This window comes from Gasterosteus aculeatus, chromosome 1 (genome assembly GCF_964276395.1).
Source record: "Gasterosteus aculeatus chromosome 1, fGasAcu3.hap1.1, whole genome shotgun sequence".
NCBI classification, from domain to species: Eukaryota; Metazoa; Chordata; class Actinopteri; order Perciformes; family Gasterosteidae; genus Gasterosteus; species Gasterosteus aculeatus.
The window spans coordinates 26,123,961-26,150,860 of record NC_135688.1 but is presented as its reverse complement, the minus strand read 5'-3'; the positions used below and the strand labels follow the sequence as shown (position 1 = coordinate 26,150,860).

General features: G+C 49.1%; 2 protein-coding genes across 46 annotated transcripts in view; both read right to left on the bottom strand.

Annotated features, from left to right (window-relative positions):
- Positions 1-277: 277 nt before the first annotated feature.
- Positions 278-11,524, bottom strand: rnd3a (Rho family GTPase 3a). The gene is made up of 6 exons (XM_040185567.2): positions 11,296-11,524; positions 9,302-9,693; positions 8,880-8,967; positions 3,276-3,385; positions 2,020-2,154; positions 278-1,893 (listed from the first exon to the last, which is right to left on the bottom strand). Exons 2-6 carry the CDS (start codon positions 9,449-9,451, stop codon positions 1,645-1,647), a joined length of 732 nt encoding a protein of 243 aa, XP_040041501.1. The 5' UTR covers positions 9,452-9,693; positions 11,296-11,524; the 3' UTR covers positions 278-1,644.
- A 9,691-nt stretch (positions 11,525-21,215) lies between these two features.
- r3hdm1 (R3H domain containing 1) overlaps positions 21,216-26,900 on the bottom strand; it is a 32,419-nt gene continuing 26,734 nt past the window's right edge. For 18 of the 45 annotated variants that reach the window (XM_078099135.1, XM_078099153.1, XM_078099194.1 and 15 more), the window contains 6 exons: positions 25,892-25,995; positions 24,959-25,134; positions 24,297-24,456; positions 23,566-23,663; positions 23,387-23,471; positions 21,216-22,541 (listed from right to left, as the gene is read on the bottom strand). In XM_078099135.1, the coding sequence (XP_077955261.1) occupies positions 22,222-22,541; positions 23,387-23,471; positions 23,566-23,663; positions 24,297-24,456; positions 24,959-25,134; positions 25,892-25,995 (943 nt within the window). In that variant the 3' untranslated portion in view covers positions 21,216-22,221. Of the gene's footprint in view, positions 22,542-23,386; positions 23,472-23,519; positions 23,664-24,296; positions 24,457-24,958; positions 25,135-25,891; positions 25,996-26,900 lie in introns of all 45 variants that reach the window. The other 27 variants (XM_078099241.1, XM_078099247.1, XM_078099272.1 and 24 more) reach the window with 4 other exon arrangements.

Sequence of the window (26,900 nt, the reverse complement as noted above, 5' to 3'; positions counted from 1 at the left end):
GAAGTAGACAATTGATGATGGGACTGTTAATGATGACTGTTAATGTTCTAGAGATCTGCTGAGAGCAGATGAATCAATAGAGTCTACTACTTTTCATCTGGATTTCAACATTCTCAACAGCACGATTGCAAGTGATTGCAGTTTACTTTCAGAGGAAAGTGTGAAATCTGGTGGAAAACCCCAACGGTTAAAATAACACCATCAGACTCCTTCATCCACACCATCGGTTTGCAATTGAACAACAACGGGTTTCTTCCCAAATAAACAGCAAACGCAATTTTCTTCAATTTGATTTGCATTTATTCTAAAGGGAAAATATATAATTCAATAAATACTGCGCAGACAACATTGGCAAAGACAACTGAAGGTGACATCAACATTCAAGAAAACATGACAACGCACACTGGGGAAAGGGACAACTGATCCGGTTAAAGAGCTGGGCCACTGAGCAGCCGAATGTCACAGCACGGCCATTTGAGCAAGATATAAATCGGGGAGGTTACATTGAAAGTGCATCCACGACGTTTGATATTTAAACAGATCCTTAATTGTAAACCCCCCCCCCAACAAATTTAACACAAATTTACACTGCAGAGGCCCTGATGTATTTTCAGCTTCTAATAAACACGCTTTAATTGTCGCTTGCACATGCGCTTCCTCCCCAAAGTGCAGTGGAAAAATGACTCAAACCGACCGTCAGACTTTACACAATTAGACACATTTACACTTTGACTAAAGCTTTCCGACCCATTAGGGGTCCATTAAAAAGGGTATTTTGAGGCGCAATGACAGTTACTCAAGTGACACCACGTTTGTTTGTAAAAATGGACTCTGGAGAGCAGTTTGGATAACAGGTCTTGGCGTGGCGGTCGACGTGAAATTAATGGCGGTCCGACCGCTGCTACAAACGTGCGGGGCTGTTAAATCAAGAATCGCTCAGCGTGGCAGAAACTCAACCGGGGCGAAGCTTAAACGAAACAAGGGTGCGGTTACACGCCGATGACCTCACATTATACCGACGGCATGTCAAGAGACAGGGGACACGGCGCGGCGTTCAGGTTTCCTTCGTGCAGCACTGACAAATTCCTCTTCTTGTGTCTTAACAGTCACGGGAACAAGGGGGGGGGAGGGGGGAACAGTGAATCGGGTCCATACTAAGTCTCCGAGAAAAGGGTCTTTGATCCGGCACACACGGCAAACCCTCCCCACCCCCACACACACACACTTCCCAATCGACGCCTTTGGCTCTCCTTCATATGATCACATGCTCTTAGACCCCCTCATCCGTTCACGAGTGAGCGTCTCCTCGTGACATCACTCCGCCTGCTCGTTTCCTGCCTCCATCCCGGGAGGAAGCGGGTCACTTCCCGAGCAAATTGGCTTGCTGAAGGGGTAGCTTCATCGTCTGGTGGGGCGAGGCGGGGTGGGGTGGGGCCGGGTGGGGGGCAATGTGGGTTGGGATGCTGCTACGCGTTGAGTTTTCACTGGTGCAGAGTGTTCCAACAACATGAATCGAAGCTTATAAAACCCCTCTCCGGACAAACGAGCGGCCTTCAGCATGCGGGAAAGAGCGTCGCCCCACAGCTCGCTGCTCGCGCTGCGCCCCGTCCTCTTCCTCAGTCCGACCCCCCTCGGTCCGATCAGTCACATGACCGAGCAACTTTTGGCTTTGTCCTTCCGCAGGTCCGAGGCCACGGCCGCCAAATCGGGCCGGCCGGGCATGTGTGAAATCCTCTTGTTGCCGCGGGGGGCCTTGCTGCGCTTCACGTGCTTGTTGCTCTTGTTGATGCAGGCCAGCGTGGCCACGTGGAAGATGTCCCTGACGCTGTTCTCCGACTGCTGGGCCGAGCACTCGATGTAGGGCGCCGAGATCTGCTTGGCCATGCTGGACCCCTGAGGAGGAGGATTGTAGGTCAGTTTAAGAAGAATTTTCCTCTCTGCGGGTTCAGCAACCGTTCAGTTACAAAGAGCGACTATTCTTGAACGTCTCCAGTGAGATTACACTTTTGCTTTGTTTACCTGGTCGTAAGAGACCGGCGTCTGCCGGTGGGTCGAGAGCTCCACCAGCGTGTTCAGGTCGGTGCGCAGGTCCGACTTGCATCCGACCAGCAGCATCTTGGTGTTGGGACAAAACTCCTGGATCTCCCCTTTCCACTGCGGAGGAAGAAAGCAGCTTGTGTCATGCAACATCCAGAGAGTCTAGTTCGGTTTTCCGCTGCGAGTGGTCCAGAATGTGCATGTTTTCCAGACAGCCCATGAATTCCATCGTCCCCCCCGACCACCCGTCACAAGTTCCTTTAAGCACAAAGGTTAAATCTGCCGCTTCCTGGAGCCCCTCATGCCTTCAACCCTGGAAGGGAACTACAAATAATCCTTGTGTCCCCCCCGGACAACAATAAACGCTCTGTGATAGATGGCGTGTCTCTGGGGGCTTTGAGCTGAGGGTAATGTGCCTCAGGCCCGGCTGGCCGGTCAGGGGATCAAGATGATCAACATCCAGAGGGGAAGTTGTTGTGCACAATGTGTCACTTTCTGTCTGCGCAAACACCACTTGACCGAAAAAGCCGACGCTGAATTACGATCTGGGTCGTCCGAAAACACGACCCGTGGCCTGACGTAACGTGCAGGAAACGCGCGTAACTTAGAAAAACGTGCAAACAGGAAGCTCCCCACCAGAGGACACATGCCCGGTGTGTTTCACTGTTCACAAAAAAAACAACAACGGTTTCACAAGTGAGTAACCGGCGGCTACGCCAATTCAGTCGCTGCGGGGATTCAACCCGGCAAGCCCCGAGTCACACTGCGTCCCGACACCACGAGCTCCGCCGGCACTGAGCTCGCAGAAAGATGTCTAGACTGTAGACCCGGCCTTTGTCAGCGGATCAGGCAAAATCAAAGACTTCACGGTGGAGGAATTCTTAACGGCTAGGAAAGCTTCTCAAAGGCTGGATGATCCTTGCTTGAATGATTGTGTAAAAGTGATCTTAAAAAGAAAAAGACAAGGCAAACAGAGTATAAAGCCTGGTTGGCTGTAGGGTGTGGCCACCTTGGGATTGACAGACGACCACACTGTTGTTTTTTGTCTTTCACAATGTTAATTAAAGTTAATTCTAACAATTTTGTTGCCTGGTAATAGTCCTCTTTTGTAGCGCTCAGCTCCACCCTCTTGTGTCCCTTCTGGTTGGCTCAAATGCTGAACTCAAAGGCCTAACATTTGACCGGAACCTCTCCCATTTGTCTGGGCCAAATATTCGCTAAAACGACTCCAAAAGTACCTTTTTCAGTACGCTGTCGAGTGTCTCAGGGCGGCTGATGTCGAAACAGATGAGGACAGCGTCCGAGTCCGGGTAGGAGAGAGGCCTCACGTTGTCGTAGTACGGAGATCCTGCAACAAAAGAAAAAGGCACAAGCTGAATAAGTCTTCAGACATGATGCAGAACGAATAGTATGCATCTGATCAAGAGGGCAGAATTACTGGAAAAAGGGAAATACCTGCACTGAAGTAGATGTGGTTTCTGTCTACAGAAAGACCACTAACAGAATCAATGAACACGCCTAAATGATCGCATTAAACTCCTCAGCATTTTTTGGCGGTGACTCTCATACGGCATGATTGCAGCTCCGCCATAATCCATAGCAACCGGGGGGAGAAAAAACAAATAATGCAGCATCAGTCGGAAAAATGTGCTGACTACGGAGACGGAGAACTTCACGGCTAGGAGGCGACTCCAGTCCTCCAAGAAAACTGAAAACATGTGTGAGGGAGACGCCCAGCTCGCCGGCAGACTGGAACGTCTCTGGGGGGGGGCGGGTGGCCTCACGTCAAGGTGGGTCAAGATCACATGATGAGCCAGAGCGGACCACGCACACACACACGCGCACACGGCTGCCAAAAAATCCGGAGAATTTTGTTTTTGGTAACCGAAGGTTCCCCTTGGGAGGTCCTTTATAAACACTGCCGTTGAGAACAGTCAGGAATGTGCGCGCACACACACACACACACACACACACACACACACCCAAACGGTCCGGATGGGAGACGACACCGGTTACACACTGCCTGCTTCCTTCCAGGACCGGGCCTCGCACACCGGAGCATGACGATGGCGTACGAGAGCAGAATAAATGAAGCGCTGCCGCACACAGAAATCTGAACCACATCTTTGTGCACAATCACACAATCCCGTTGTGTCAAGTCGGGCTGGTGTGGGGGATCCAACGGGCGGGGCGGGTCACCGCTCCATCCAACGGGGATAACACACATTACGGTCGAAACTGTGCGCAGATTGAGTGAGAAAAAGTAAAAATGTATGAGGAGGATTATTGGACGTAAACTTTTTTCTGAGACTCACTTTCCCAACAGTTGATATGCAGGAGGCCGGCCAAGGACGCACCTCATGCCTCGCTGCCTTTCCCCACTTCACAAACTCAAAGTCAGGGATGTTTTGGACGCCAGCAACGGCACGGAATGAATTATTTTGACGTCGTGATGTGAACATAATGCGTTTCAGATTTTTTTTTTCCTTCCCCCACGAGGATCGTTCGCAGAGCCGGCGTCGACACGGCACAGGAAGTACAAGGCGAGGAGGAATGTGGGATCCCCTGAAAGAATTTATTCCCCATTTTCCACAGCAGTCTCGCAATCAATCACGGCCGCGTTGCATTGTTTGAAGTTTTTTTCTCTTGAGCCCTGACTGCCTGGAACCAATCACTGGAAAGAAATAAGACCCTGTGACTGAACGGAAAAGGAACCGGTTGACATTTTGAGACTAATTAATTCTTCTGCCCCGACCCAGTGGGAGGAGACGCACATATCTGGGTGGCCGGCTGAAGCGTGCGTGGTTTCAATGAGTCGATGCACATATTACCTGGTGTTACCAGGGGATTGATGTATTTATAGCTGTACATTTTAAGCTAACGTGTATTTATTTGAGACGTGAGGGTTTCACAAGGAGGCATTCTCCGCCTTGATTGCCGTTTACAGCGCGGTCGTGACTGCGTTGAGGTCATCTTCCTGCCAAGCGGAAAGATAAGAGGACATCCCATAGCTATCACACACACAAGACCTGGTGAGCGTCAACTAATTAGCTCCTGTCATTGTTCCCCGCCAGGATCTCTAAATCTGGACGATGACACACACACACACACACACACACACACCCCGTCCGTCCTTTAACACACACTCTCCCGCCTCCTCTTACACATGTTCCCCTTTGTGTGCTTTGCACATGGCAACGATGTGAGAGCACACCGAGGCAGGACCGAACTTCCCACTGATGACAAACTGAATGTATCTCCATGACTGCACAGAAACTTTTTCCAGGAAATGTATTTAAAAAAAACAACAATTGCCTCATTGACAGCTGGGATGAAAAGTCACGCTTGACGCACGGGAAACCAGTCGGAAAATCCACTCGTCTCTGTTGGCGTATTTGTTGCTCTAAATTCAAATCCACAGATGTTCTCTCGACTTCAACCAATCGACAAAAGACTTCAAGCGTCCCCGAAGTTGCCCGTCGGGAAAACGGCCTTCAGACATCCCACTTTCTGTTGGAAACCCCCAAGAAAACACCACAGCGGTCCAGAGGTGAGCCAGCTGCGACCCGACAGGGGGTCTGATGGTCTGGCATAGCTGACATAGCTGAGGGGGGGCGGGGGGGGGTTTGTTACGCCTTCAGGGACACCTGAATAAACAGCAAAACGGCAACAGCCCCCCAGCTACTATTGACCTTCAGCATTTAGACACAATTGAAACCAAGGAGGAGGAAGAGCGGTTCCGACACACACGTTCGCTGTCGTTGCCGTGGTTACTGAGGTGTCAGCAGTAACTGCCATGTTTCATGCATACTGTGCTGTGTGCTATGTGCTACTTTACAATGCTAAATATTCATAGTCAATATATTAATGCAAGACAGGATAGGGGCGACTGGAGGAATTTTATTGGCCATCAGAGATGGGCTAAGTTGAAACAGGGCCGGCCGGCCCGCGAGTGTGAGGTGTTCAGGGTCAGGACTCTCATGTCCGGCGGGACATCGTGCAGAAAGTCCTTCCAGCACATTAAGCAGACAAAGAGCTTATTCAGCTATCCCGAAATTCCACTGTCCTCCAAGTTTATCCGCCGCATCGCCACCGGCCGGCTAAAGGCTCGCTCGCCAGGACGGCAAATTCCAGTGTGATTCAACCCCCCCCCTCCTGGAAACAAAGTAGGGCCACGCCACTGCGCTTTCTCTCCGCCAAGGACCTAAACCCCGGGGCCGGGTACAATGGGGGTCTTTGTAGGCAGAAGTAGAAGTAGAAACCTTTAGTCTGAGGAATGCCAGACATGCGGCTCCAATTCGCCGAGCGCAGAAATGTGATCCGAGGCAACAATGGCCGCCGACGCAAGAGAGCGAAAGGGGAGAGGGGGGGGAGGTTTGGAGGGGAACTTCGCCTAATGCACGGGAAAAGTCCCACAGCCCAACTGCTCAGCATTACAAGGAGCACCGCACATGTACTCGAGATGGCCTTCAAGGAAACGCCAAGCTGGGCCCCACTAGCATTACACATCTCCCTTTACCTCACTCCTCCCTCCCCCCTCCTGTGTTTGAAAGTGGGTCGTCTTTTCATCTGCGAACACACAACAAGAATTCCCCTAATGGTTTTCCCCCAGGATAGGTATTACCAAATGAGATACGTGGGGTCCCACACGTCTCTTTGGGAGTTCCTGATGTAAAAAACGGCCGACGGTTGCCCGCGTCGTCCCCTGTAGGACTTTAGTGAAGCTTGCGTTCATCCTGTACTATATAAAAGGATTTTTCTCTGTGTGTGGTTGAAAATGAAAGCTCTCCGGGCTTTTGGAAAAGCTTGATTTTCTTGCCATTTTCTGTCATTTTAGTGAATGAACGTAGTTGCCGGCTGCGGTTCCGCTGCCTGAGATCACCTGCTCGGCAGGTATTGAGAGGGGCCACAGGCGCCGCACTGTTTATTCCCCGGCTTCCTGTCCTCCTGTTTACCTCTCACACAAAACACCTTTGGCAGCACATTTTAAACATGCGGGCAGACGGCATTAACCGCTTCCTCCGCTGGCGAGAGGCGCGCCAAGCATCAAAGGGGCCCCCGCCCCGAGGCCTGGGAAGCAGAGCTAAAGACGACAAGCCGGGCGGGGAGGGGGAGCAAATGGAAGGCAATACGGCAGGCATGCATTTACCTTAATGACCCAAATTACTCCCAGCACCCTCCCTTTTAAAACACACACGGCCGCCATCTCATTAGGCCACTCGTCACCGCAGAACAAAGACCACCACCGCGCGTGTTTGAGAGGGGAGGGGGGTGGTTTGTTTGTGTTCATCTCAGCATCCTGGTCTTTGTCCCAGTGCATGATGGGGGTCTCACACACACACACACACACCCCCCCTCCCGGCACACCTCAAGAGATAAGAGATCGATGGGATTGTCTCTACAAAGGGACGAGTTGAGCCGAAGGCCGTATCAATCTGTGTGTGTGTGTGCGCGCGCATACTGGGAGGGGGTGAGGATTAAAGGAGGTGCGTGTGGGCTTTTTGGGGGGGGGTTGGGGGTCTGGCCTCATCTCAGACCCACTGGTCTACGACGGCTCCCCTGGCCCAGCCTCGCTGTTTTATGAAGCGGAGAGAAAAAGAAAAATGGCTCCAGGCGGCCGGCCAACACGTGCAATAAAACAAAATTCTCACCCTGGCAGACTTTCATTTCAGGGCGCGCACACACACACACACACACACACACACAGTACAGGCGAAGAATTTGAAACATGACCTCCTTGCTTTTGCTCGCTTGCTAAGCTGGGAAACAGACCTGCACCGAAACAAACATGGCAGATTTTTTAACTTTGTGGAGCTCTCGAAGCTCAAAGAAGCCATTGAATTTCTGTGGTTTCGCTTTGCGGGTTTTTTTCACGCAGATCTTTAAAGTTCAACAAAGTTGCTCAGGAATTCCAGACTAGAGACCCGAGACAGCTGGCTCGGTGCTTGTCTCTGCCCATCACACACACACACACACACACACACCACATGCTCACACACACACACACACACACACACACACCACATGCTCACGCACGCACACACACACACACACACACACCATATGCTTCGCTCACGCCTGACTGCTGTGCTATTCACTGCTTGGGCATTGATGGATGGGGAAAGTGGGTTTGTTTACACACACGCGCACACACACACACACACACACACACACACACACACATTTTAAAGCACACAAGATGGGCTGCAGCAGCTGGTTTGGACCCCGAACACAAAGTCCAACCAACAAGAGTGTTGCACAACAAAAAAACTCCCCCCCCCAAAAAAAACCCTGCAGTTGGAAGAATTTCAAAAGTGTGTTCTCCAGATGTACGAGCTCCGCTCGGCCTGTCATTATTTTTCCTTTCCTTTCCCGTTTCGGCTTTTCCTCAGCCGGCAAGAAATCATAAATCAAATCCAGCACCGATGCATTTCACACTGAACTAAAACTATGTGGGTAAAAGGTGATCCAATTCCTAATCTGAGGGCAAGAGGGGGGGCAAGAGGGCCGCAACTCTGGAATATGAGTTAGGGATTAACCCAGTTTTGTTGATTAAAACAGGGTCAGAGATGAATTTTCGTTATTTAAAAACGAATGCCGGGGCCTCTTCAAATGTCCCAGATGTGCCATTTCTAGGGGAAAACACAGATTCAACTTGACCCCCCATCGCTGTACGCATGTCCACAGGGGTCACACAGGGATTGTGCAAGCGACCTGCGTGTTTGGACATGTCCGGACATTTCACCGGAATGATTTGCTGTGAAGATGAAGCACAGAGGTGAGGGAAGAAGGGAAGTGGGGGATGGGGATGGGGGAATGGGTGGGGGGTTCGGCATAATTACCTGAGGTGTCCCACAAACTGAGCTCAATCCTCTGCGTGTCGATTTCAAAGCTGGCCGTGTAGTTTTCGAACACGGTGGGGACGTAGCTCTGCAGGAAACATTAATATCGCAAAACGTCAAACTTTAGTCGGAAATGACCGCACTGAGGCCTCTAAACCGAGGAGTAACTCTAAATCAGTATACCATAATAATAATAATAATAATAATAATAAGCACCGTTACCACAGCAACACCTGCATTCATCGCATACAACTAACATGTATGCATCTTCATCATACCGGTATAACGATTCAATGCATGTCCCTCGTGCACTGCTGCAGCGGCGGAACATCGGACACATCAGTTCGGTGGTCACGTGTTCGTCCAAAACAGGTTAATTAGCGAGGAGGGTAAGGGAGGATAAGGGAGGGGGGGGTTCTCACCTCGGGGAAACAGTCCTTGGCGAACACGTGAAGCAGGGCGGTCTTCCCGCACTGGCTGTCCCCCACCACCACGATCTTACACTTCACACTCTGACTGGGATCCATGCCGGATTTCAGAGATAGATTCTGACACGATCGTCTCTCCTTCATTGATTTCAGCAGTGGGATGAAGGTGGAGGCGAGGGGGGGGCGGAGGTAACAGAAGAAGAAGAAGAAAAGAAAAGAAAAGTCCAATCCTGCGTGGGGCGTGTCGTGGGGATGCTGCGGGGAGCTGGCTTGTCCTCTGCGCGGCGTCTCCGCTCTGTGGCGGAGTCGCGCCGCTCGGCCGCTTTTATAAGGTCGCGGGGAGCCAATGGCTGCGGCTCTCCTGCTGCCGGGACTAAGCCCCTCCCCTTTCACATGGAATGACAGTAAACAGTATAATAGTGCCGTTAAAAGACGGAAATACGGAGTTTGTTTGTAGTTTGGTCTGAGGCTAATAAGAAACGTTAAAGCAGCTTGATATGCAACATTAGCTTTTGCATTACATCTGAATTAGTATATGTTTGAAGACATAACATTTGCTCTGGATAATACTTTGTTTTGTAAATTCTAAAACAAAAAAAACTAATTTACCCATGAAACTTTTAAGATTGGTTAGGTAAGAATATTATCTTACATATGATTTAGTCTTAAGTAAAACTGTTCTTAATCGAGGCCTTTCCCAATTGTATATACACAGGAATAGAATAAAAAAGGATTTTAAAAATAAATCTTTACTAAAATATGTATTACATAAATAGACACAAAGAACGGATTTGGAAATATGTATTTTAAGATATTTTGTATCTCTTCTGTAAAATCTCCTTTAAATCTCAAGCACCGGGAGGAATTATTTATTAATATATTCTCTACACTTTAAATAATAGGCCGATTGTAGCAGTTTCAATTAAAACACGTGTTTTGACAGATTGTTTCTGCTGGAACAAATGGACCACAAAGGCTCCCGTGACTTCCAGTTGTTCCAGAGTGTCACAGCAAGCCGCATCGTTATCGTCATCCTTCATTCTACACTCGATTCCCGGGGGGCGAATCAGTCCTCGGACTCGGAATTAGCTGAACATTGCGAGGAGGTATCGACTGACTCGCATGCAAAGGCCGTTTTTCTGTAGCGGCGCATTCGGCCGAGCCACTAAACCCAGTGAACCCAAAAGCGCTCGCTTATTTCTAGCGAGCAGCTTAGTTTCCCTCGTCATCGGTGAATAATACACATCGGGGAATCTTCCATTCTACTGAGAAGACAAGAAAAAGGGTCAAATCGTATTCTTCCCTTTGTTAAGTGTGAACAGACCTCTTCTCAAGGCCTCGTCTTCGCCCCCCTCATCCCTTCACATATAACGTTCTATATTTATTCTCATTACACAAGTGGGGAAACAGCAGCGTCCTGCGTCGTCTCCGTGACGGAGCGCGTCGCTGGCAGCGGCCTGTCTGCTCCACCCTGCCGGCTGTGTGGTGGGAGTCCCGTCTGTCGTGTGGGAGCTCTGCCTCCGGGACACCAGGAGGAGATGGACGAGAAGGGGGGGGTCATACTACTGCAGCTCTGCTATTTGGCCGAGCAGAGGAGACAGCGAACAAAACCACATTAGCTGAGGTGTTTGCACACTGTGCCCCTGTGGCCTTCTCCACTATTTTTTTTTCCAGGTTCCAGGCCGGTTGCCTTTGTGTGTGTGTGTGTGTGTGTGTGTGTGTGTGTGTGTGTGTGTGTGTGTGTGTGTGTGTGTGTGTGTGTGTGTGTGTGTTGCACACTGCTATAGCCGCCAGCGTTTCTAATCTCACTTGTGTGCAGCCACACATTTGGGCCAATGTGAGACTGTGCAGAAGCCTCCGAAATGAAGATTTCACCCGCTTTTATACAAGAGATCACCAATCTGTTATGCGTGTCAATTTGGGGCGTTGGTCTTTTTCGTTTTCTTAACCAAATCCCCTGCATCGAACAAAAGAGAAAGGGTACAAACCTGCCGTGGTGTTTCAGTCTGTTAAAGAAAAAGCTATGTTTATCTTCGTCATTGAGATGTGTACTGAGGTCTATTGAGTCCTCTGTCAATAGAGAGAAAAGTGTTCCCTGCCCCCTGCATCTACAGCATGATTGACGCTGAAGGAGACAGCAGAGTGCACTCAGGACGTGCAGCGTGGTCCACGTTGGAGCGGGTCTTTGTGTGAATGGAGCTGGCAGAGCGGTTGCCTGAGTACTGTCCATGGCTCCCAGAATAGAACATGAGGGTACCACCTGTTTCTGGTCACATGATGCTGTCGACATCCTGTAAATCCCCACAAGGGCGGGCAAAACACTAACCAGCCCTAATCACAGTTGACCTCCCTTAAAACTGTTTTTTTTCTTCTTCTATTTTCTTCGCTGGTGGGAATCAAAGCAGCCTCATCTTTTTTGTTTGATATTTTCATTTCGGCGTGGGTTAATAGGGGTTTTGGCCTGTGGCATCTGCCGGCTTCCAGAGATGATCTTGAGGTATCCTTGACCGAAACGTCGATAAGCTCAAATACGGCACCTCTCCTTTGGGAGCCTTTTTACCACGTCTTTCGCGACGCACCGTCCTCGCTGCCTGTCACATAAAGAAGAATGCAGAGATGCCCTTGGAAAGCGAAGCGCTTCTAGTCGCTCTGTGGCTCCTTTAGCAACTGCTTCGTATAGAATTTGAGTGACTGGACGACTGCGGATGTCGAAAATCCAATTTAAGATCACAAAAGTAAGGATAAGCCAAACAATTGAGAAAATACTCTGTAATTAATCAAATTTAAAGGGTACAAAATGAAATAATTGGATGCCGGGTGACCTTGGTGTGTGTATTCTTGCGATTACACAACTAGGTCAGCACACACATCTACCTGGCAGTATTCCTAAAGCGCTCCAATCTGTCGAAACAAATCCAGGAAATCTGCCACGGATATTTTTTAAAGCTATAAATAATCCAAATTATTCACACGGAAAGCACCTCAGAGCAGCAATACTGTGGCTTCCAACGATGAGCTCACACCACGGTGTGTGTTGTGAATGGCAGGCACACATTGTTAGCACAGTTCAGGTCTGGGTCACACACGCCGGCGCCCGTCGTTCTTCCAGCAGCAGCGAAATGAAAATGGGCCTGGGTCGGTTTTTGTAGCGGTGATTACCGGAAATCTGCAAGCACAGATGCGGTTGACCATTTTGACATTGGCCATTAAGAACGGTTTAATCCGAAAAAAACAGGTCACAAAGACGACGGAGGATGAGTCACAAACGATCTGGGGGGAATCTCAAGCGGTCGGGTGGTCCGGCCGGCGGTGCCGGAGGTGTCGGAGGAGTCTAGGTCACTGGGCCCCGGCCCCCGACGGAGGCGACGGCGTGCCGCCCCACAGTCATCTCTGTCCGCAAGCATTCGATCAGCGGAGCACTGACATTTACCGCCGGGGCAAAACTGAAAGCACACAGACACACACACACACACACGTTTGTGTTCGGTTGGTGAGGGATTTCCTCGACGGTGAGTCACCGTGACTGGGAAATTAAGGGCAGACTCAAAACAGTTCAGGGATGAAAAAGCGGCGCACGTCACTTTTGCTCTTTATTCAAAAACAATTGCAAGTGCCACAGGTAGTATAGATGCTTTGTGCTGCTTTGTGTCGACTTGTGCAACTTAAAATAAAATAGTGACAAGTGTGTGTGTGAGACGTGTTTTTTCGCCTGGCTGCCCTGAAAAAACAAGAAGGTAGATGATTTGTAGACACAGTATTTCATTACATATACATAATCTTTACAGCGTTGGCCTTTGTGTTAAAGACTGCAATAACGTCTCCAAAGCGCCGCTGTGAAATGTTAAGAAAAGGAGCACCGGGGTCGTTTGACCTCTCGCGCTATTCTGACTAACTGCTCCCAGCTCTCGGCGTTGACCTTTGGCTGAGCACAGCAGGGGGCTCCTCTACTTTCTGAACCAGGAGAAGTATTCTCTGACACCAGCTGAGCTAGTGCGCGACCCTGAATGACACACTGTGACGTACGAGTGTGTCCCTTAATGTCCTCTGCGTGGGGAATGAACGCTCAACGCCATCCATCACCGGTGGTGCTTTGGCTTCGCCATTAAGGAGACGGAGCTTCCAATTGCTGGCTGATGACCGAAGATGTTGCGGGTTGAAAATGACTTTTTGGTGATTTTCGGCAGCTTTGACAATCTGGCTTATTAAGCGTGCGTGACTTTTGGGTCTTAAAAGTTTATGGCTCACCATATTGTGTCCTAAAAGCCCAGAGTCAGCGTCTGAGGTGATTATAAAGCACCTCGGTAGTCGAGGGGTCACAGAGCATCTGTCTTAGCTTATGATATGCTAACTTCAAAGCTTTTCCAAAAGAAACTTTGTTTTTTATAAACCTTGCTATATTTAGAACCTGGTGGAATTACTTAAGAGAGAACAATGTGAAATCCCTTCAGTGATCCCGGTACCGGACATCCCTTTGTCCGTTATCGGAATTTCCTATGTTCTGGTTCAAATATGAATTGAATGTTGATGGGAACATCATGAACAACATAACGCGACTGGGAATCATTCCAAAATTCCTTTTAGTATTAATTGGCTGGAGATATGTATCATCCTGTTTCCAGAAGCCCTTCTAGTTTATTATGTTCTTTCATTTTTGGCTCAAGCTTTCGTGTAGGAACGAAAGAGGGGAAATTAACATCAAAATCTCATTTTACATGCTAATGATTAGATATTTTACTAATGTAAACTCTATTAAGGATGGCTTAAGTAACACTAACGTAGAGTCGGTCTCTCCACAACCTGCTGTGACTCAACATTACAGAAAAGATGCCGATACAAGTTGTTAAGACGTCTCATCATCCAACAGGTGGGACATCTACTCAAGGACATTTGGGGGTTTTCTAGTGCACGAGACAGCGGTCACCGACTGGAACCCCCTAATGAATCCTAATGAGCATCGGCTCTTTCCTCCCCTCGGCTTACTAACACACGACATCTTCTTTTAATAAACCATTAGCGTGTGAGTGTACTGTAGGGCAGCAAGGGCACGGCGCACACACACACACACACACACACACACACACACTTGCAGACAGAGTACAGTAAGTCTGCCGAGTGTGTCCCGTCAGTCATTAGGTCGGTTCAGGCATGGATACACACTGATGTAATGAGGCACACTGAATGTGTTCAGTCTGTGTGTGTGTTTAATAGTATGAAGGATGAATCATTCCCGGGATGACCTGATTCTTCACGGAGGTTTTGAGGATTTGTGTGTGTTTGTGTTTCTGCGTGTGTGTGTGTTTTGGAGGTTAATGGCGCATGAAATGATGTCTTCATTAGCATCTCCTCCAGATAAGAGCACATGATGGGACAATCCCCATATCTGTCTGTTACATGATAGGAACAAAGGAAATTTGTCAGTGCAATTACTCAAGGACAACAGCGTGGAAATAAGATTAAACCATTTCACCTGATTGGAGGTCACCAAAGCGACGCCTACATGCTGTGTTGGCCTCTACAGCTCTATAGATTAGCCTTATCGTTGTTGTTTTTTGGTTAGATCCAAGTATTTAGTTTCTAAATAGTTCCAAGTGGCAACGCGATGCAAAGTTACTACATAACACGATTAAAATGAGCTTAAAAAGCAGCAAAATTAGCTTTTGAAGAGATTTGGGCAACGGAGGCCACCAATCAGGAGTGGTTTTGGTCCCCGTTGGCCGGTTCACCCCGTTCCCCTGGCTGTGTCTCGCGGTCATGTGACCCGCGATCCGAAGCAGCTCCCCCTGTATAATCCCTCTTGACCCTCGTGAATGTGCGGCTGCTGCTGCTGCTGGAGGATGTCGTGTCCTTTTTCTTTCTTTCTGATTCAAGAACCCACCGCAGTCGCGCCGACGAGTGGAATCGCGCCGCTGGGCCATGCGGTTGTGGCGGCATGTGTTTTCTGTGCGTGTGAGACGCGTGAGGGCGAGACGCGGTCGACAGCCTCCGGTTGTCATCCGGCTCTTTGTCGCAGCGCCGGGAGGATTTTAATGCGAGGGTCTGATATCAGATGCACAAGAGGCATATATGAAAGATAACCGACGCCGTCGTCAATGTCGTTGTGAGGGAACGCTTAGAAATAATAATTGCTCACGGACTGATGTCAACACTGACACGACGGGAGGCTTCGGATGCTTCATCTCATGGCCGCTACATTGAAGGTCCTCAGCTGTGAATGAGGGACAGCAGCTGATTGTATTTCTCGATGCATGAGCAGTCGCACGTCTCTTTTTTTTGTGTGCAGGCGACAATGGACATTTCCCCTGAAATAGCAACACGTCAAAATAACACAATATTTATAAAAAGGAGCTTTTGCAGGAGTTTACGCGCAAGGAGCTTTACTTGAGTAACCTGAATGACCTTGTTTTTCTCACACTTTTGAATGTCACATCAGAAAGATTCAAATCAAAATGCCTCTAGATCCACCCTCAAACAAATCTTGCACATATTTTATGTTCTGGCTATATATAGCAAGAACCAGGCCATCGCTCTGGCCCGTATACGTGTTAACTCGCCAGCAGACCTATATGCAAAGTGCCAGACACGGCGGCCCGGGAGATATGACAGCCTCTGAAGCGCCATGAAAGTACACCGTGCTCCGGTAACGCTGAACTATGTTTGCTATGTTTCTATTGGGGTAAAGCCATTATTTCCTGTTTCTTTGGTTAATATAAAATGTTTTGATTGATTCATAATTTGCGAGTCTGTGATGTTACTACCTGAGTAGTTTACACATACCAGAGAAAAGCAGAAAATTGGCAAATATAGATAATAACGTGTTCATCTAATTAGTCACTCCGCATCCGCTGACTGCTTCTTTAGAAACACCAATGAGCAGAGTCGTGTCGGTATTAAGCGGTTTTACGTGAGTAACCAGGAGAAGAGGCGTCGTGCCACACAATCAGGATGCCAACGTCACGGAGTCCCGCCTCTTTGTCGGCAACAGCTGAACCCCCCTCTTACAGACACACACACACACACACACACACACACGCCACCTATGGTAAACTCTCAGCCTGGAAATCAGCGGGGCGGTGTGCAAAGCCAAAGCTTCATACAGATCAGTGTGTCCGACAAAAGTGAAGCGAGTCGTGTTTCGTAACCGGACGAAGGAGGCACGCTGACCCTCTCGCGGCGGGGGCTTTTTCGGGGGCTCCTCTTTGGGCATCCTGAAAGGGAAAGAGTCCTTTGGGCTTTAGAGGTTCTGGGAGGCCGGAGTGTGTGTGTGTGTGTGTTGTGGGGGAGGGGGGGGGGGGGGGGGGGTGATACCAACATCTCTTTGATCTACTGAAGTGGCCTAAGGTCTGAGCAGCCTGCTGTGAGGAGGGCTCGTGTGTGTGTGTGTGTGGTGGAGGTGGAGGTGTGTGCGCGTGTAGTTCGGCACATTAAACCGAGGTTGCACATGAAAACCCCGGAGTGCATGGCCCTCTATTGAAAGGTAATTGTTTTAATGAGATTACGTGTCAGTGTGAGATTAATACGAGCGGCTGTTTTGTTCATAAATCATACTCGCATGCACCAAGATGTGTGAGAACCAATATTGGTTCGTACGGCACAGAATTGCATTGTTTTGTTAATAAAGAAGGATGTTTTTGGAGTGAATACGAATGGATCCACGCGATAATAGCCGAGTGTATGAAATAGAATAATGGTCTGCATGTCCGTGGGACAGTATGACAATAAAGCGTTTTATTGGATAGGATGGAAGCTCCTTATTGGCTCACAGCTTATAATGAAAACAAATGTTCTCGCTCTAATCGCAGCAGGATAGGTAGGTTTTTTCCCCCCGGATAACCTACTGCAACGTTTTCTCAACGCATAGGCTGTGAGCTGTAAGATTCCAGCAATAATCAACCTTATCAGTCATATGCTGCACTATCTCTGCATACAACCGATTACATTCCACTGAATACGTAACGGAAGGGCCCGCTGTGTTGTTTCTGACCACTAGTAGCGCTGTGGAGCAAAAGGACACAAAGAAGAATGTGAGCGCGTGGGGATGTCACTTGTCTCTCCCCCGGTTCCGGGCTGTCTCCACTTATGGAGCTCCCATAAAAGCCAATAATGTTGTGCAGATGTGGGTGGGTTTTTTTTTGTTTTTTTTTAACGCGCGGGCTAACGACGCACAGGGCGCGTTATGTGAAGAATGCCTTTGATCAGCGCTTTACGAAGGACGGGCGGGCGCTTTGAGGATTTTTCTGCTGACATCCCCGGGAGACTTTTTAAAGACTCCGGTCGAGGTAATCAAATCCGCGTGTGCTTGCTCCTCCCTTTCGCCCGGGGGTTAGGCAGCACGTAGCGCGGTCGGCCTCTTGGTTGGGAGACAAGGAGACGCTGTGCCTCAAGTGTACGCCCTAAATCAGACCGCTTCGTATATTCCACAGCGTTCGGGCGTTGGAGAGCGTTGGTGGACAGCCGGCCTCCTTTCGGGGACGTCAGGCGCGGGTTGTCCGTGCATATAAGAGTTTCACTTGAAGCCGGTGGCATCCATTCTCCCCACGCTACCGTTTTCAGCCACCGACAGCATACAAATTCACTCATCACACACACACACACACACACACCTGCATGTGCACTCATGCTGGCACATCCTGTTGCCTCACTGGCCATCTGTCACGTCTCTTTTTACCGGACGCGGCCAACCCGACTCATGAATTAAACAGGGATTCTTGGGAAATCACTTGTTTGTCATTTGGGGTTTTGAAAAGGGGACGGGCATCATTTAAAATCGCAGCAGTGCTCGGGTGGACCCGACTCGGCCTCCAGGGGACCCCCCCTTGACAAATGAGCCTTTTTGTTTGGTTAATGAACCCCCTCCCTCTAGAGTTGTCTCGCAATATCCAAGTGCAAATGTGTGTATATACGCGTATATACATATATATAGATACACACACACACACACACACACACACGGTTTGGTCGGTTGCCCCCAAATTCTCCTGCAAGGCTCGTCCATCACGACTCCCTCATACCCGTACTACATTTGGCAGGGGGGGGGGGGGGGTTACAGTCGATAGTACGAGCCGCCTCACCCCAGGGTGACGATCTGAAAAGAGAACCATTAAGATGCAATTTGTGGAGACGTGGGGAGGAGACGTGACGCGCGACCTCTGACCCTCCGAGCCGCAAGTTCCTGAACGCGACGGCACGAGAACGCACACTCAGAGGATCGGTGGTCTGGTGGTGATTCACTGATCGTGGACAGAATGGTGTGCGCTCGTCCTTCACCAGAGCTCCTTCTGCGATCGTGTCCGGAGTTGTCGTTGGCTTTGTGCGCGTGTTACGTGTCCATTTTTGGTTATTTTCTATTGTGTGTTTGTTTCTAATCTTGAGCTTATTTTGTCTCTCAATAGTCTCTTTTTGGTCACTCTGTGTTCACTCGCTTTACTTCCTGATAAAAGCAGTCAGCAGCGACCTGTGCCTGACAGTAATTTGCGCTATTGCTCCCATCACAGCTTTGATCCACAGCAGGGAGGGGGGACATGCATGGCTTTATTCTCTGGCATGCCGCTGTTTTTGACCTCCATCATGGAAGTCATACGATTCATTATTCAAAAATGCAATCACCTAATTATACGTGACGCATAATGAGGAGCCGAGATGTAAAAGGGGAGGCTGGCAAGAGAGGGCTGGGAAAACAAATTCACGCTTTCTGCTTGTTGACCCCACCCCCTCCATTTAACCACAGCGACTTGGGCCCCCACCCAAATGATGGGCAATCGTATAGGATGTGCCATCAAAGGGGACGCAGAGAGGTCCAGGTGTGAAGATGCAGCGTCCCCTTCCTTTGCTTATGTCCTCCTGGATGTTTCCATTGTGTCTGAGAAGCCCCACTCCCAATCCCCCAACCCTCCATCCCCCACCCAACGACTCCCAGCGTTGCAGCTCGGCAACCTCTTCCACTATGTTCCTATGGTAACAACCCAGAGAGAGAGTGTGTGTGTGTGTGTGTCTGGGAGCTGAGTGATTGTCTGTTTGTGTGTGTTCATTATGGTTGTGTGGCTCATTTTTACATAATGAATCAGTTTTCGAGGCTGGTGGAGCGGGCTCATTTGAATAATTGCAGGGAGAGAAAAGGGGGAAAAAAAGAAAAGATTTAACTGAGCATCTTCACACATCACATGTACAGATCAGAATTTCCTTTGGAGGTGTGTGTGTGCGCGTGTGCGTAAGGGATAGGGCGTATAATGGGACGCCCAGCTGACATCATTTGTCTGCCAATCTGCACCCTGCTTGCCAAACACGGCCTCCACAATAGCTTCACCGAGCAGAACCGTGAGGCAGCTCGGCCTGCAGGAGGAAGTGTCACAGCGCCCCCTGCTGTCCATGGGACAGAGCAAGATATCAATGACACACCGAAACTTTTAAAAGTAAACTCTCTATGGAATGACGGATTAAAAACATAAGCAGACTTGAAATAAAAGGATGTATTGCCAATAACCTGGAGACACGAGAGCGAGTGGGAAGATTTGATGATGTGAAACAAGTTCCGATCCCTCATTGTTTTCTTAAATATCTTTTGTGATTAAGACGTGGGGAGTTTAATTAAGTGTAGATTAACACCAGTTGTTTAACAACCATTAAACTAACCACAAACAGAAGGAAAGCTTCACCAGAGAGACACAATAGTTGGATATATCAAACTGATAAGTTGTTTGAGTAATTCACGCACACGTGTAACGTTAATTACGTAAGTATTATATATATATATTACTATATTGGTCTTCATTAGCAAATATTAAATGTAATATTAAATTAAAAGCGGCAAAACCGCACCTCCTAGTGGCCGCTGGTAACACTGCGCCCATTAATTCATGCGCCACCCTTCGACCTGCATTCTGCGTCTAAATGACGGATGAGCAGCAGAGACTTTAAAACCGAGGCGACACTCACGTCTCCGCCGGAAGGGAGCACAGTGAGGAGGTAACTGGTCGCCGGGGAAACTCGTACCCGTCCATCATCATCTGCTGCTGCTCCTTCAGCACCACCCTCTCCCCATCAAGCTAAGGCTCTCCACCCATCAACGTGACAGCAACGGCCTCGTAAAAGCCTCTCTGTTGTCGCACAGACTCTAAATACCGGACGGCGCTTCGTGGAAATAGACGTTTGGTCTCGTGCACCGGCTCTCGCCACGAGGCGGTTACCATGGGAACCGATTGCAGTTCCCATGGGGACCAATTAGAGCGTAAAACAGACGACGACCGCAGTCTTGTTTGATGGCATCTGAATGTCCTTTCACCGATGCAGGCCGCCTCGGTTTGAGCAGCTCAGTCAAACAAACGAGTAATGATGTCGAGGACGTCGACTTAAAAAGTAGCACTTTTCAAATTCAGTTCTGCGTGTCAACGACAGACAGAAAATAACAAAATAACCTTTTATTGTTAACTTATCAGCCGTCCTGTGCTCAACCGTTCTATTTTACCTTCTGCTTAGTCGAACGTGACAAAAGCACCTCCACCCACGTGGGTGGGGCACTTCGGCCCCTCCGCCTTCTGCTCAGCCCTCCCGTTGTGGGGGCACGCCGGGGTCACCGGACACCTCCGTGGTCTCCACGGAAGGACGCGCGCAAGGTGACCAGGATAGACACGTGTTTGGCTTCACGTTCACCCCGGGGTGAGTCGCGTGCTGCAGTAACGCGCTTTGTCCGCTGGGTGTCGCTGTTCCGCTGCAGTTTCACCCGATGAGATGATGTTCTCCTTCAAATAGGCTTATCTCACTGAGAAGGGAATTAGACTGCTAAACACAACACATATCTCTGCAATGCCCTAAAGGCGGAGATGGAAACCTAGAGCAACATTTTCCTTAGAGTTGCCTCATCGCGTCGCTAAAGGAACGTTTCAATACACCCCGAGTTTGAAAAAGGGTTTTCAACATGTGTGGTGCAAACATTTATTAGTCCAAAAACAGAAGAAAAACGAAACAAACACCAGTCACCAAACACCTCATGATTCATACTAATAACCCCCCTCCCCCCTTCTGAAAAAAGAAAAAGGAGCCAAGGACTGACAAAGTCGATTGCATTTTTCTTGTGCATATAAACATTTTAATTAAATATAAAAGAAAGTGTCCTGGCCGAGTGCAACAAACTGGTACAGGGAGATGGGGGGAGGGGGAGGGGGGGGGGGGGTATAAAAGAAAATCCAGGCCCTGTCCGAAAACAATTCCAATCTCCGCCTCGTTCATCACTTCAGTGCAAATCCGACATTCACTGTGTATAAAAGTGACATTAAATAATTCAGGTAGTACATCTATTATTCAGTGTTTATTATTGTATGGGCTCAACATTGTACAGGTGCCGCCGCGTGTTATTGTTGGAAGTCGGGAGATAAATGCCGCTCAGCGTCACGAGTCAGCGGCTTGGACATGGATGGTGGAATTATGGATGAATGTTAAATAAAAAAATTAAACAAACCACTCTTATGTGAATGCTCAGTTCGATTCGGGGCCCCAATTTCACGTCATCTTAAGTGGGCACAAAAACGTCCTGGAACCAGAAGAGAGTCGATGATGCGTGTGTTTAGCTCGATACGGGGCCGTCACGCTCACACACCCACGGTCGAAAGAGACACAGTGAAATCTCGCTCTCTGAACACTTCCGCTTTTTAACAGCAAGCTAGATCTCTTTTTTTTTAGGATAGAAGAGCGACCAGCTCAGCATGAGCGGACACATTCATCAAAAAAAAAAAAAAGAAAGAAAAAAAATGATAAAATGAACTAAAAATATAATCAACGTTAACGTTCATTTTTCAAACATTTGATAGTTTTTTGTTTTTTTATTTGGACAGAGTCTGGGACTTGAACCGAGGCAGTCCAGACTGAGGCAGCGGAGGCAGGTGGTTGGATATGCGTTCGTGTGGCGCTCCCGGGATGTTTAGCAGCTACGCGCCGGCCTTGTCCGAGCCGCGCGGCTCCCCGCCTTGCCCGCCGCCGGTTTGGAGTGTCAAAGCGTCCCGGGGGGCGCTGTGGTGGAGCGTGGCGCTCGGAGCGGCGTGTCTGGGGGGCAGCATGGCGAAGATGGAGTATGACAAGGCCAGGCGTCCGCCGGGAGAGTCTCCGGCCGCGCCGCGCAGCCGGGGCTGATGGTCCGACAGCCGCTGGATCAATCCGCCGCCTCGGCACAGCTGCGCCAGGAGGTGGTGGGAGTCCGTGCAGCCGATCCCCTCCGGGGGGTCCGTCACTTCCAGGATGTGACCGCTCACTGCGGGCGGACACACACAGACGGAGAGACGGCACTGTGAGCAGCGGAGCCAGTAAATAAAACAACTGTCACAGGTGAAAAGACAGACCGGCACCATCGGGAGGCTTCAATAAACCGCTGCTGCCAGCTGCAAAGCTTCAGCGGAAAGTCTGGGGAATATTCCGCCAATTTGGTGTTTATACCGATTTGTTACTTTTTCTAAAATGCACAATTGTCAGCTTAAAGAGAACGGCGCTTTTCTCATTTTCCAGACATTATAGAGGCAGCCCGGTAGTGTTGAACTTTGTACGGCTTTCACTACTTTGTTGATTGCGCAAGTGGGGATTGTTGACAAAAGCGCCTGCGTAATGAAAAAAAAGAAAAGAAATTGAATACCTCAGCGGGTGCAAAGATTCTGACGCGATATTTGAAATAATCAGCACATTTATACTCTTGACACAAATACTCTCGGGGCTGCAGGTTCCACAGCCAGGTGTGTTTTCTGCCACGTCCGTGAATTTATTCTGCTTACATTCACAAACAAGACGCTTTCCTCCGCCGCTGTGAGACCGCAGCAAAAAAAAAAAACGCAAAATGCAACAAAAAACTAAATATCAGAAAAATTTAACTGACGTTATTTCAGTTTAGTCTGTTAAATAGTCAACGCAGCAGCTGAGTTTGTCACATTACTGAATGTTTTATTTTTTCTGACATCCAAATCCAGACGCATCAACTCCTGGACTTTTTTTTTGTAAAACCGCTTTCCGGATTCTTTTAGCAATATAGAAATCCCCTTGGTGCTTGGTGAGGAAAAAAATTAGCCCGAGGTTCACTAAACTCAAGCCTCCCTCCGGACTTCCTTTTACCTGCTTCACCTACACTGAGATCTGAAGACAGAGGTTTTCTGCCGGCCTTCCTCCCGTTACTGCTACGCCAAACCCCCAGCGGACCCTGAGGGGAGGAGAGGAGAGCGGTGAGGTTATCTGCGGAGGGAACAACCTTTTTTTGCTCCTGCCAGAGGGCTGGTGCGTCTGGTTCGCCCGACCTGGTGTTTGGCAACGACGTGGGCGGTGTGGATCAGGGGGGGTCTGATGGAGGGTTTGTACTGCAGAGGTTGGCCCAGGAGGGAGTAGTGTGTTTCACCTAGACGTCACAAACAAAAAAGTTGCAAGAAGATGAACATCTACTGTGAGACACAGAAAATGTATACAAAGTAAATTATTAGTTAGTCTGTGGTTGGTGACCTTGCAACACTATTTCTAGGCAGGTAATGTTAGCTAACTTCTGCCAATCAAGCATTAGCTAGCTAAGCTAGTGGCTGATTCCAGGGACACAGCAAAAGCCTTGAGAACATTAACCTTAAAAAAATGTGTGTTTCCAGATGGAAAAAATGAAATCCAAGACATGACATTCATTGGAAAAGGTGCACAAAAACCTCAGATTAATCGCATGCTATCAAGTAATAGTATTTGTGAAGTCAGATAACATGATCTGTACAAATACAAAAGCACACTTTTGTTGTTTTATGGATATTTATAGCACAGAGATAAAAAATGTAGGGCTGCAGTTTAAGTTTGTGTTCTTTCATCCGAGCCGCTGCTCATATTGCTAGCTAGCTCTGGCACATCAACTTAAACAACTACTGTAACCCATAATGCATTTGGGTAAACTGACAAATGTTGAGAAAGCACAAGTGACTAAAACTGATTGAGGTCGTTATCTGTATACAATTTTCTAATATCGTTTTTTTCCGTTGCTTCGCGAGGTGTCTCTGACCTTGTCCACTGTGGCAGAAGGCTGTAGGGAGCGGCGGGTGGTGGTGGGGGTGCGCCGGGCCTCCCATGGCAGGGATGGACGAGATGGCCGACGGGAGGCCCTTGAAGCTGGGCGGCTGGCCTGGCGAGGGAGTGAGCGCCGGGGACGAGGGCAGGCTGCTCTACACGCAACACACCGGTGGTGAGGCGACGGGGGGGACGACACAAAAGACACTTTCATTCAAAAAATCCAAACACAAGACGCAACGCTTTTAATGCTATACACACATGAGCCCCTGCGTCCCCCCCCTTAATTTACCGTTACACCCTAATGCTCGGGACTATTTTCTCCTCCCAGTGACTTCATTTGCGCAGCCAGTTTACCACGACATTTAACCCGCCCCGCGGGACGGGCTCGGCAATTCTCGCGTCGCCGTCAGACTCCAGACAGCCAAAATAAATTGCCTCGCAAATTGCTTTCTTGTGACCGCCTCGAACTTCCCCGACGCACGCCGTGTTGTCCCATTTCATAATTTAATCTAACATTGTTTGGAAATTGACTCCATCAAGTCAAAACCTCTGGGCCGCCGAGCGAGACGACCTCGATACGGTTATCAAAAGGTTACAAACAGGCAACCGCGTTTATTGAACATTCCCACGCCGTCTGGTGGGCTGCGTTTTTACCTGGGCGCCGTCTGGAGGCGCAGGGAGCTCCGCGGGCCTGCGGCCGCGCTGGTGCTCGGGCCCCGGGTGTTTGTGGCCCGGCTGTTTCCGCTGGCAGGGGGAGGGGGCCCGGGGCTGCTGGCAGGAGGGCGCCGTCATTTGCAGCATCACCATACCGCCGCCCGGGGGCAACAACCCTGCACGGACAGTTTTCAAAAGATGCAAATGAGGTCGGGCAGACACGGTGAAACAATTAACAACAGAACGCTGACAGAATAGATGCCCCCTCCCAAAATAATTCTTCTTCGGCGCTTTCCTTCAGCTACACAGCGGTGTAAGAAACATCCACACGAAGCAGCAACAGACATCCAATTATCTCATTAGTTTATGATGCATTAATGTGAAGAATAAAAAAACAAAAAATAAGATGATGTTCTGCCCGGTGAGCTAAAAAATAAATGAAAATTAATCCATCCAACTAATATCTGTTGACAAAAAGCTGGCGTTGGGTGGAGACGGGGTCATCAAGTTTCCACAGCAGACGCCGCTGTCGGTTTATTAATCATCACACGACGTGTTGCAAGGACAATGGATGTTTGGACTTAAAAATGAGCAGATTACTTTGCCAGCGAGACCTTCATCTGACCTCATTACTGACGGGGCTGGAAGTGATGGCCCCCCACCCCCCATAATAACCAGGCATGAATAATAATGGCCATTACTAAGGAGACTGCCCCACCTGGGCCTTTGGGCGGCCATTTTCTGGGCCCTCGGCAGGGAGAGCACATGAAAAGACTGACTTTAGGTTTTATTCTTTAGAATTTTCAGCTCCCGATTAAGCTACATATCTATATATACTTTACAAATACCACGGTCCATACATTACACGTCAGTATCACACCTATAGCATCGTTCAGCTCAACAAGGACGGCAAATTGACGGACGGGGACGTACCGGCATACTGCTGGCCTGGGTGCTGCTGGGAGACGCAGGGGGACGAGGTCTGAGAGAACTGCAGCTGCTCCATCATCTGTGCGGGCAGGAAACTCACTGTGGAACTGCGGGAGAACACAAGGAGGCAGTCGACAATTATTTATAGTCTGCGTATCGTCTGTTGATATTTACATCATATATTGGCTTCTTTGAATAAAATAGTAAACCGAAATGAAATTATCAGCCGCAATGAATCTTTCAACAAACGATCGTTGCCGCCACAATGATCTGAATTGTCACTAAAGTCGTTAATTGGATATTAAACAGGACGTGGACCTGAACAAACCGCAGATATACCAGAGGGGAATAGAAACATGGGGATTAATCAATTAATGGAAAACCAATTTGTGGGCTGCCGGGATCAGAAACCGTGCGATTCAACAAACTAGTGTCTCTTAAAGAGACAGGCGCGCAATCGTAGCGCTTCAGACAAAAGGTGAATACCGTCATTTAGACAGGCAGTATAAGAAGCATGTAAACGTGTTCTGTTATAATTCCCCTTTAAATGTTCCTAAATCCATCAGCAGCGAGACGGCTTCAGGGCCTCCGCACCGAAAGAAAAAGTCACAAGCCGCCCACGGCCATGCGATGAGAGGCGGACTTATAAAACCTGCACTTACGCATACATCTCCTCGCAGCTGGGGTATTAAATTTGAAATTTAACTTTCAAGTCCACCTGCAAAGCAGGCGCTCGGCTCTGCAAGCGGCCCGCCTGCAGGGACTCGCGTCCAGCTGGTGAGAAAGCCGGCTGCGGGCGGACCGCCGGGCCTCACGGGAGACCGCCGAGCTGGTGGAGACTCGCTGGCGCATAAATCACTTCCCTTCCCGGCCTCGTTTTACAGCTGGGACAATGTGAGAGGGTGACCCTTCCCCCCTCTCTCCCTCTCTCCCACGTGTGTGTGCGCATTGTTTTTTCCGCAGATGATGACTAGTGTACATGTCTCCGTGTTTGGCGTTCGTCATGTGGTCC